This window comes from Pithys albifrons, chromosome 15 (assembly GCF_047495875.1).
Source record: "Pithys albifrons albifrons isolate INPA30051 chromosome 15, PitAlb_v1, whole genome shotgun sequence".
NCBI classification, from domain to species: Eukaryota; Metazoa; Chordata; class Aves; order Passeriformes; family Thamnophilidae; genus Pithys; species Pithys albifrons.
This window is the reverse complement of record NC_092472.1, coordinates 17,653,414-17,664,164: the sequence shown is the minus strand read 5'-3', so window position 1 is coordinate 17,664,164 and position 10,751 is coordinate 17,653,414. Positions and strand designations below refer to the sequence as shown.

Here is a 10,751-nt window from a genome sequence, read left to right as displayed (position 1 = left end):
GCAAGACCAAGAATGACCAAGATGATGCTCTTCTACTCTGCTTTCATCTTTGGAAGAGCCAAAGGACTTGGAGCATTTGGAAAACACCCAGCACAGGCTGTCAAGGCAGAAAGTTGCAGCCTAATTCATTCAAGTTTGGCAATTTATAAGGAGCCACAACAGGGATGTGCGGTGGGGAGCATCTGGCTACCGTGGCTGTGGTTCCTAGTGGTTTATAACCGGTAATTCAGCGTTTTAGAGCTGGCCAGCTTAACGAACGTAAGAGATGATGGCAGATTGTGACTGAAAGACCGTAAGAAATGATGGCAGATTGTGACTGAAAGACTGTCTTTAACCTGAATTTTAATCTTCTGCAGCAATGGCTTAAAACAGTGCAAGCCAACTTCTGCAGGGCCCTCGGGAGCTGGGGAAGATGCACGGTGTACATGCAGTTATTATTATTTTAATTTAAGAAACCGTTTCTATCCCGACAGCACCGCGCTGTCGTTGTTTTTAATCCTGGGCAAAACAGCTGGCAACAGGCAGCCCAGAGCCACCCAGAGCCCAAACCACTCGTTCAGGGAGCGCACAGCAGGGTCACCCCGCGGGGAGGGGGAAGCAGCCGCGCCGCTCCGCACCTCTCCGCGGAAACTCTGCGAAGTTTTTTTTTTTGGGGGGGGACACGCACATATTACACACACACGCGGGTCGGGGGGGCTCTGCTGCTGCAGCCGCATCCCCAGCCCCGCCGCTGCTCGCCCCTCCGCTGCCAGCGCGGAGGTTCCGCGTCTCCCCCTCTCCTCTCCGCGGCGTTCCCACGCCCCGCGGCCGCGGAACTTCGCTGCGCGGGTGCGGAAGGGACAGAAGCAGCTCCGCACCGCGGCCCCCGCCCGCTCCGCGATGGGCAAGAACCGTCTTTTTGACGCAGGAGAAATGGCAAATTTTAAGTACGTCATTAATATGGCGCCAAAAGCTTTTTTTTTTAAGTGTAAGCTTATTTAAAAAAAAAAAAAAGGTTGGCGAAGCCGCCCCGTGTACGCGTGTGCACAGCGCGGAGAGGGGGCGCGGGCGGGCGGGGTGCGGGTGTGAGCGCGGGTGAGTGTGAGTGTGAGTGCGTGTGCAGGGCGGGCGGCGGGCCGGCTGCGGGGCGCTGCGGGGCTCCGGGGCTGCGGGCAGCGCCATGGGGCCCCGGCGGCCGGCGGGGGGGTGACGCGGGGCGGGCGGCGGCGGCGGCGGCGCGGCCCGCGATGGGACCCGCGCTGCCCGCACCTGGCCCTGCCGCGGCGCCCGGGGAGGGCACGAGGCAGAGAAATTGAAGATTTGGGGCGGCCGAGGCGGCGGGGGGGGTGGGTGGGGGGGGTGGAAGCGCCGCCACCATTATCCGTCCCCGCTCCGAAAGTCGCTTCCCCGCCTCCCTGCCGGAGCCGGAGCCGGAGCCGGAGCCCGGGCGGCGGCGGGGCGCGGAGCGCCGGAGGAAGTGCGGGGTGAAAAAGAAAGAGAAACAGGCGGGCAGGGCTCGCCCGGCCGCGGCGGAGCGGCCATCTCGGCTGGGAGCGGGGCCGCATCCATGGAGTTACCGGGCGGGCGCTCCTGAGGAGGGCCCGGGCGGCGCGGCCCCGGCAATGACACCGGATTGAGCCGCCGAGGGGGCTCTCCCGGCCGGGGACTGCGGGAGCATCCCCCGCCCCCGCCTCCTCCCGCCCGTCACCCCAGAGACCGGCGCAACTCCGGGCGGACACTCTCCTGGCCAAGGTAAAGGCTCGGCGGGGTGGCGGCGGGAGCGGGCTGGCTTTGCAGCGGATGGTTATTTTGCAGCTCCCCCTGCTTTTGCTGTATTTATGTCCTTTTTTTATTTATTTTTCCCCTCCCTCCCCCGGCTGCCGGGCGGGGGATGTGCAGCATTCCCGGGGCGGATGGCGCACGGTGGTCACTCTCCTTTGGAAGTGCGGGAGGGAGGCGGCGGGGACGTAAACAAGAACTTTTCGAGGCTCGGTTCGCCGCTTCGCCCCTTTATCCCCCGAATTAATGACTGCGGCAGCGGCCCCGCGCCCTGCCCTGCCCGCCGGGAGAGGAGGGGCGGCCCCGGCGCCCCGCGGGGCTCGGGCGGGCACCGCACCGGGGGCTGTGCGGGCTCAGCGCGGGGCCGCGGAGCGCGCCCGGGAGCGGCGGGGCCGCGGGCGCGGAGCGCTGCGCGGGGCCGGGATGGCGCTGCCCGGGGGCGTGGCGGCTGCCGGCTCCCGCCTGCCCTCCCCTTCCTCCCCCTTTCCCCTCCCCACCGCGGGGCTTTCCCCGCCGCCTTCCCCCTTAGCACCGCGCTGCTGGTCCCGGGGCTGCCGGGCCCGGCGGGCACCGCCGCTCCCCCCTCGGCATCACCGCGCTCCCAAACATCCCGCGTCCTCCCCCCGCGCCCCGATCTCCCCCTCGCTCCATCCCCTCCCCGGCCACCTGCCCCCTCTCCGGGCTCTCCCCGCATCCTCCGGGGAACGAGCGGCGCCCCTGCCGCGCTCCTGCCCCTTCCCCACCTGCCGAGCCGCTTCCCGCTCAGGATGCGCGGCTGGGAGCCCCCCGCGCCCGGGGTGGGAGCAGCGAGATGGAAGTTGGGAAGCGCTGCAAAGGCGGGAGGCTGCTGGATTGTCAGCCTCGGGGAAGAAAATTATATATTTATCTCTCGCCATACCTGTACATCCTCAGCGCTCAGGGAAGGATGGCATGGCATTCACAGGGAAAATTCCCAGTGCCTTCTCGGCACACACAGGGAAAAAATTTTACTGAAGGGTTTGAGCCAGGACCCACCGACGGCTGGGACAATTTTTGGAGATTTTGCTCGGGGGAAAAAAATTCAGTGATAGCCTTCTCCCCCGGGGTTAAGGAGCCCGGCTCTCAGGAATGGTGTTTGACCTTTAAGCATTTATTGGCTACTGGGGTTAAAATAAGCTTGAGATAGAAGTAAAAATAGCTTGCAGAAAGGTTAAATCGAAGGTTAAATTTGTTTTTCCTAGGAAAATTGAGGCTGGTGTTCAGAAATGTAGGCTTGGAGCAAATGATGGGAGGGTACATGTTAAGGGGTCTGTAGGCAGGGAGATGCAATTCCTCTAAAGTGTTCAAGGCTGCTGATAGTGTTGGACACCCAAGTTCTGAAAGTTGGTGGGTGGGTGGTCTTTGCCTTTCTGTGGATGTTCAGTACAGGCATCGGATTGCCCATAGCTCCTGTTGATTTCCTCTGAGTTGTGGATGCTCGGAGACCTGCAGGATGGGGCAGCCGGCTGTGGGCGTGGAGCCGTGCCTGGTGTCCCTGCCCGTGCCCGGTGTCCCTGCTCGTGCCCAGTGTCCCTGCCTGCACCCTCCCCTCAAAGGCAGGGATGGCCCCACTGCCCTCAGTAACCTTTCTGATTACCTGTGCTCTGTCTGGGCTTGCTGAAGAAAAAATAGATAATTAGAGGGTAACAAGTCAGAAGAGGTAAGTGAAGTTACAAATGCGAGTAGTAAAGCAAACAAATCCCCTTGTAGATGTGGAGAAAGGCAACACACAGGAAGTAAACGGGGGCTTGTTGTGTTTTAAATTGAAATGAGGTTAAATTTTGCCCCAGGGAGCCAAGACAGTCCGTGGAATTGATGTGGAGGAGAGGAGGGATGGGATGGCTCGCTCATCACCTGAGTGTTTGCTGGAAAGTTGGGGCTGGCAGCAGCCTGTGGAGGCGAGGGGCAGGGACAGGCTCCCACTGCCCAGAAAATGGATGTTCTGGGTACCAGGATCCTGCCTTTCTGCATTTGCTCTTCTTCAGGGTTACCAAGCAGGTTCAGAAAAGCTTCCTCCAAGGCGTAAGGGCTGCGCACCACGAGTTGCTTGAGGGTCTGCTGGCCCAGCCGCTGCGCATCCTTCGGTCCAAAAGTTTGTGCTTCTGTTACCATGGAATTGGGGATGTGCCAATTAGGGGGATGCTGGTGCTCTCTCAGAGCCTCCTGTAGCCGCACTTGGCTCCAGAGCTGTTAATGGGAAAAGGCAATGGGATGAGCACAACCCTCCCACGGTGTAAAGACCGGGACGTTCCAGCCCTCCACCCTTCTTAATACTTTCTAACAACGGGCTGGCGTTCCTAGACGGAGGGAAAAAAACCAGTTAAGGCAGAGGGGACGCGCTGAGGGGGTGCAGCGGGAGCAGCCCCATAGCCGCGCATCCCCCGCGGGGCGCGGGCGGTGGGAAGGGTGCGGGGCGGGGGTCCCTGCGCGGGGTCCGCCGGCCGGAGCGGTGTGCATGCCGCTGGGGGCACTATGTTCCGTTTGTGTTGCTATTTCTGGGCTGGAAGAACAAACAGGGAAGTGGTTTTTCTGCAGTCTCATTGCAGCTCCCAAACAGAGCACATCATTGAGCCGGTGTTGCTCAAGCGTCAGAGGTGACGGCGGGGACCGAGCGCGGCGCATCCTCAGCCTGCGGGAGGCTGGGGAGGGGTGATGAACAAATACTTTCCCCCCTCCTTTTTTTTTTTTTTCAACTGCAACTTACGCAGGTTTCTGTGCCTGTTCCCTGTGGAAGTCGGGAGGCTTGTATGAATTTGTTTGCTTGCCACAACCCAGAATGGTTCATTCTTGCAAACAGCCCTTGCACAGAGTGCTGGGGTGCCACTGAAATCTCCAAATCCCACATGAACTCGGATGTGCAGAAGAGTTTGCAGAGAGCTGCGAAACATCAGTGGGTTCCCCAGAGCACCGGAATGGTGGAGGGGTCAGCAGAGGCAGAGTTCTGTGCTGGCTGAAGGCTGGATAAGACATTTTGGTTCAGTGTGGATGGGAGCGGGCACCTGTCCCTGGGCAGGGTGCCCAGGGAGGGACAGGAGCTCAGGATCTGGGCACAGGCACCTCTGTGTGTCAGGAGTGCTGCTGCCCTCACCTCCCCCGGGGTGCCTGGGCTGGGCAAAACTGCATTCCCAGGAGCTGCTCCGCACCCTGCCCTGCTGGGAGGCAGGACCGGCAGCCTCGGGCCATCAGCTCGTTTGTAACGCCAATCCTGGTGCTAATTTGTCGAAGGCCCCAGTGATTTACATTTGTTTAGGCTGATGGAGGGCCATCATCTTCCTTGGTTTAGCATTTATCTGCCTTCCTCAGCTTGAACAAAGGCAATGCTAAACATGTGTTGGTTTGCAAGCAATTCTGCTTTTTGGTTTCCAGGCTTTAGCCAGGGCTATGCCTGTGGATTTGAGTTGCAGACACTTCAGGGGGATGTTCATTTGTTTATAAAAGAAACCCACATCTGTTTCTGTTTGAATTTTTTAAGCAAGCCTACATAGAAACCTTTCACTTGGTTTCTGGCTCTGTAAAAACTCGATTTTGGGCCAAGTTTGACCTAACAGTGACCTTTTCAAAGCATTACAAATTTTTTTGGTATTTGTTTATGACTTTATTAATGATGCCATGCGGGGAATGGGTCAGTTAAAGGTGAAATTAACTTCTAATATAAACAAAAAGATTAATTTCGGAGCAGAAACCGTATTTGGTGAAGACTTGAGTCGCTCGGTAGTTCACCAACTGAATTGTTCCTGAGAGCTTGTGGGAGCTGGAGCTCCAGCCCTGGGAGGGGTGTGGGTGGTGCCAAAGGGCTGGTGGGAGCCCAGCCACCATCAAACTTTGTAACTCTGTGATCCAGATGGGGAAGTGGCCCAATTGCCCTCCTTCTACAGTGAATTCCTCTGTTAAGTGCCACTCGGTTTACTACTGTTTGTCTGCTCCACATGAGTCCCTCAGAAACAGCATCTTCTTAGCATGGCGTGGAATTTCTGCATTTTCTGGAATGGGCTGGTTTTGGCCACAGATTTTGCCCTCTTCAGGCACACGGTGAGTGCCTTCTGTGCCATCCCTTCCCCAGAGCTTTCAGTGCTGCTGTTCAGAGATGGCAGTGCTTTGCTCAAGCCAAAATTTCATTCAGGAATTTAATGCAGTTCAGAGGATGCTGCCTTGGATCCTGCCAAACAGTGGCAAAGTGATTTACCAAAGCAGAGCCACTATTTTACCAGCGATGTGAACCACTTGTGTAGGTGAATATCAAATCATCCTGTTGTGTAGTGAGCCTGAAAAAGTGAGTTCTGTAGGGAGGTGTGGGACAGAATCGGGATGCAGGGACCAAGTTCAGTTAGAGGGATGGTCAGAGCATCTCCTCACATGAATATCAGAGCCAAAACAAGTCCCAGCATCCTGATACCTGTGCTGAGCATTGATTGTAAACATTTTCCTTGCCTTGGAAGGAGAGTGATGTCAGTGACACTGAGATGACAAACATGGGAAATCTCACTGGCTGTCTGTAGCATTCCTTTGCTTCAGCTCAGGTGGTTATTTTCCCTCCACTGGCTTTGTCTTATTTAATCTCTGTGATTAGGAACTCCAGAATCAATAAACGTATTGCTCTGTCTTTATGCTCCAAATGCCTCTTTGCCACTTCGGACCAGCAGGAACCAGTTTAAAAGGTTCAGGTGGAATTGCCACTAGAAGTAAGTAAGCTGCAGTCAGAGCTACCTTCAATTTCATTTCCCCCAAGCAAAATCTAATGGCTACTTGGAACAAAGCTTGTTTAATAACATCTGTTTCCCCTTGAATCACTGGGGGAAAAGTATTGATATTGCCATATTCTCAAGGAACGTTTTAAGTCATGCTTTGACAGGGCAATGCCTTACCACAACACTGATAGTTAAAATGTTTAGACTACTTTGTAGTGTTTTTCCTGATATGCTGTGATAACACATAGCAGATATATTGTAAAATACAGCTATTGGAGTGGATGTTTGGGGGGAATGTCAGGCTCTGGTGTGTGCTGCTTGGACCTGCTGCCATCAAACCACACAAACCCGGTATTTATTTATCATTCCCACTTATTGTCTGTGGAAACAGCAGAGTCTACAATATGTCAACACCTTTAGATTCTTACAAAATGTCTCAGAAGGTACTAGGAAGATGCCCATGAGATTACCATTGTTTTCTGTGGATGTATTTGTGCTCCCAGCCTGTCGGATTTGTCTGGTCCATGGGTAGCCCTTTCCATGGAGAGCTCCCCAAGCCCTGTGTTGGGGGCCACGTTGATCAGTCACTACCCACACTGCTAAACTGGGGTCTTCTAAAGTTAAAATTCCTTTTTTCTTCTGTGTTTTTTAAAAGCACCTACTGGTACAGGCACTTGACGTTCAGTTCCGAGCGCTCAGTTCCCGAGGGGCGAGTTCAGGAGAACCTGCTGATTTCAAGCGCTGCTGTGGCTTGTTCAAAGTCACAAAGCAAATCAGCTGAGCTGGAAACGGGTCTCCTAAATCGCTGCAGTGGTACCTGCTGCTGTGATTTTGACTCAGAGGATGGAGAAGACAGAGCAGCTGTGCAGAAGCCGCTTGTTCAGCCCCCGGGAGCTGCGGGGCTGATGCTGCTGGGACTGCCCGGCCGTGCTGGAGCTGGCAGAGCAGGGCAGGGTGGTGGGAAGTGTGCCTCAGGCTGGGCTGGTGTGTGTTGGCTGTGGCACAGATACACCAGAAGTCTTCAAAGAAGTAGATAGCGGCAGAATGGGAAGATGAGTCAGAGGGTAAAAACCCCAGGCTTGTGGTGCGCGGCGTTCTCTTCAGATCCGGGATGCTCGTACTTCCCCCTGCAGACATACCGAGAGTGTGCACAGTTTCCATTCTTCTCTCTCTCCACATTTCTCGACTTTGCAGCCCAGCCAGGTGGTTCCCAGGACATCTTTTGCCCCCTCCAACTGCACCGTGGTCCGTGGTGGGACATCCTCTGCCCTGTGGTGGGGCATCCTCTGCCCTGTGGTGGGGCAGCCTCTGCCCTGTGGTGGGGCAGCCTCTGCCCTGTGGTGGGGCAGCCTCTGCTTTATAGTGGGGCATCCTCTGCTTTATAGTGGGGCAGCCTCTGCCCTGTGATGGGGCATCCTTTGCCCTGTGGTGGGGCAGCCTCTGCCCTGTGGCGGGGCATCCTCTGCTTTATAGTGGGGCATCCTCTGCCCTGTGGTGGGGCATCCTCTGCTTTATAGTGGGGCAGCCTCTGCCCTGTGGTGGGGCATCCTTTGCCCTGTGGTGGGGCATCCTCTGCTCCGTGGCTGGGACATCCTCCCATGACAATGCTCTTTCAGAGGAAGAGCCATTTGGTTGCTAATCCTGCATGGGCAATTTGCCAGGCAAACCTAAATGATCCAGGTGTACCCACTGTAACTCCTAGGAGGGGAAAAGCTGGTAATGAGACACACCTTAAAGTCTTAAAAAGCCCCTTGAGGATTGTTTTCTTCCCCTTTTTCAGCCTCTGGGTAGTCGTCTGTCCTGAGGTAAGGGCTGACTGGTGCTGGGGTAACACGGTGTGCAGATACTCAGAGATAACAGTGATGTGAGTTTTCCAGACTTTGAGTGTAATGTTCAATCTCTTTTGTTACAGATGGAAGAAAAACGACGCAAGTACTCCATCAGCAGTGATAACTCAGACACCACTGACAGTAAGACCTTTAATTCAAAGCTTTGAATGAGATTCACCTCCAGCAGGGAAAATGCTTGAATAATTACTTTGCAAAGATTGGAGGAAACTGCATTTGCTGGGAAGTCCCTGCAGAATGAATTGTGTGCGGGGCTGGGTTTGTCAGAAAGGCAGCAACAAGCTGATACCAATTTATTTAAACACTTGGCTGTGGCTCCTCTTAACTGATGAAAGTGTCTCCCTCGTGTGAGGAGTCTGGGTGAGGAGAGCTGCTGATTGCAGATCTGCTAACGAAGCAGCAAACACCCTTTGAAGATGAGTTATCCTTTCCTGTGAGCTGCAGCCTGAGACTAGTTTGCTCTTGATTTGGGTTGTACTGGGGGAAAGGGAAGTTTTTATCGGAGTCAGGATAAAACCAGACCCACATTGTTCCCTTCTTGGAGGCTGAAGAGTGATGTGGGAATGGGGATAAGGCTCAAGCCAGCAAAACTTGCAAGCCCACGCTTGCTTTTTGACATCTACCTCACTTCATCTTCATTCAGGAAAGCACAGAAGCCTGTGCCCAACAATAAACATGTGCAAGTGTGCTGAATTTTGGCTATAAATAGAGCACTTTCCCACTTATCCCAGGGTTTCACCCACTGCAGACATACCGCAGTGCTGGGTGTTCAGTACCCTCCAGGCACCAGCCTAATCCCTTGTCTGGGCTCCGGAGTTTCTTACTAGTTGCTCTTGGTTTCTTACAAATGTCACAGTAATTTCATCTGGGTCGTGCTGGGAATTTGCTCTCCACACTTTACAGGATCTGGCTGCTGGATACCCGAGAACGAAAGGGACTTTGCTAAAGACACTAAACTTCTGGGCCTTTTCCTAACAGGATGATGGGGAGATTACAGGGGGTTATGGAAAGGCTGATCTCGCTGCGTTTGGCTGCTGTTCCCACAGCTTTAGCCAAAAAAATTGTCAGCAGGAGTGGAGTTTGCACCACAACTGCCGACAGGAACCTGCTGTTGGGCTGTGGGCAGGGACCCCATCCTGGGAGCTGAGCTGTGCCTGCAGAAAGGGGCTCAGGCTCTGCCAGCACTGCTGGCTTCTCATAAAATGAAACATCTCTATCTCAGAAAGGGGCTTGTTTTGGAAGCTGTGCTCCAAACTTCCCATCTCCTAATCCCCAGACTCTCAAAGGCTTCCGGAGCCCGTTGGCTTTGCTGCCTCTCGGGGTAAGGCATCTTTAATCATGGTATTAAACACCATGGCCTTATCTCTGCTGGGCTTGGATATTTATGCTGCAGGTGATATCTAAGCTGTTGACAAATGCTCTCCTGCAGGATAATTGTAAACAGAGTGGTGACCATCTTTTTTATGCCTCTGCCAGGAAAGGGTGGTGGTGTGCTAGCCAAGTTTGTGTAGGTGTAGCATTTCACACTGCAGCTTGAGAAGGGGGGCAAGGTGGAAATTAAAGGCTGTGGAGCTGCTGCTGCTCTCCTTTGAGCTGCTCACTGGGGGAAGCAGCATGTCCATGTGGCTGCAGCACAGGAATGTCTGCTGTGGGCTTGGCCTGTGCAGTTATTCACTGAAATGCTGTAAAAAAAGTCATTTATTTGGAACCCCCTTTGGCCTGACTGCAGTCAAAACCCGACTGTACTTTGGGAACAAGTGATGCCCCTGCATTTGGTCTTCTTTTTATGAAGTACAAAGAAGTGTAGTGCAAGTAAAGAGTGCAAGTGAGCTGGTGCCTCTTCCCCTGCCAGCACAAATAGGCATGTGAGATTTATCTGGGCTCAATTGCCTGAGCTGGTGGAGGAACAGACATTTCCCACTGCAGTAATGTAATTGTCCCAGAACCTTGCAGGCTTTAGCTACCCTGTCCTTGCAGAGGTGGTAGCAGTGGTGATGACAGTGTTGCAGTCAGGATGATGAGAGGCCATTCATAATTCTCCCTGAGGAAACTATTCCCAAATCCCAAAGGAAATGCTCTTCTCACTGCTGGGAAGAGCAGAGTGCCTTTGCTCAGTGTGTCCTCTTGTGTGGTTCCCACTGGGTGCTGAACTGCACACAGGTGTGGGAATCACTACTCTTGGTGTGGGCAGAGGAGTTTGACCCAATTTCATCAGTAATTTTGTCCGTGGGCTCTGAAGTCCATGAGCTGTCAGATTCCTGTCTTTAAGCATCCTTGGTAGAAAACTTTTATGTGCTTAATTCCTAATCCCAGTAGATTCCTGATTCCAGGAATGAGCCCTGGCTCTTGCTCTCATAGAAATCAGCCTTACTTGTGACTTTGGGTTTCTCATTTCTGCTGTGTGCATTTGAAAACAGTGTTTTTAAATTTCAAGGGCCTCTAT

General features: G+C 54.2%; 1 protein-coding gene across 2 annotated transcripts in view; it reads left to right on the top strand.

The window, feature by feature from the left end:
* Positions 1–1,334: 1,334 nt before the first annotated feature.
* JADE2 (jade family PHD finger 2) overlaps positions 1,335–10,751 on the top strand; it is a 74,977-nt gene continuing 65,560 nt past the window's right edge. For both annotated transcript variants that reach the window (XM_071570676.1, XM_071570675.1), the window contains exons 1-2: positions 1,335–1,731; positions 8,374–8,431. In XM_071570676.1, coding sequence (XP_071426777.1) covers positions 8,374–8,431 — 58 coding nt within the window. In that variant the 5' untranslated portion in view covers positions 1,335–1,731. The remainder of the gene's footprint in view (positions 1,732–8,373; positions 8,432–10,751) is intronic.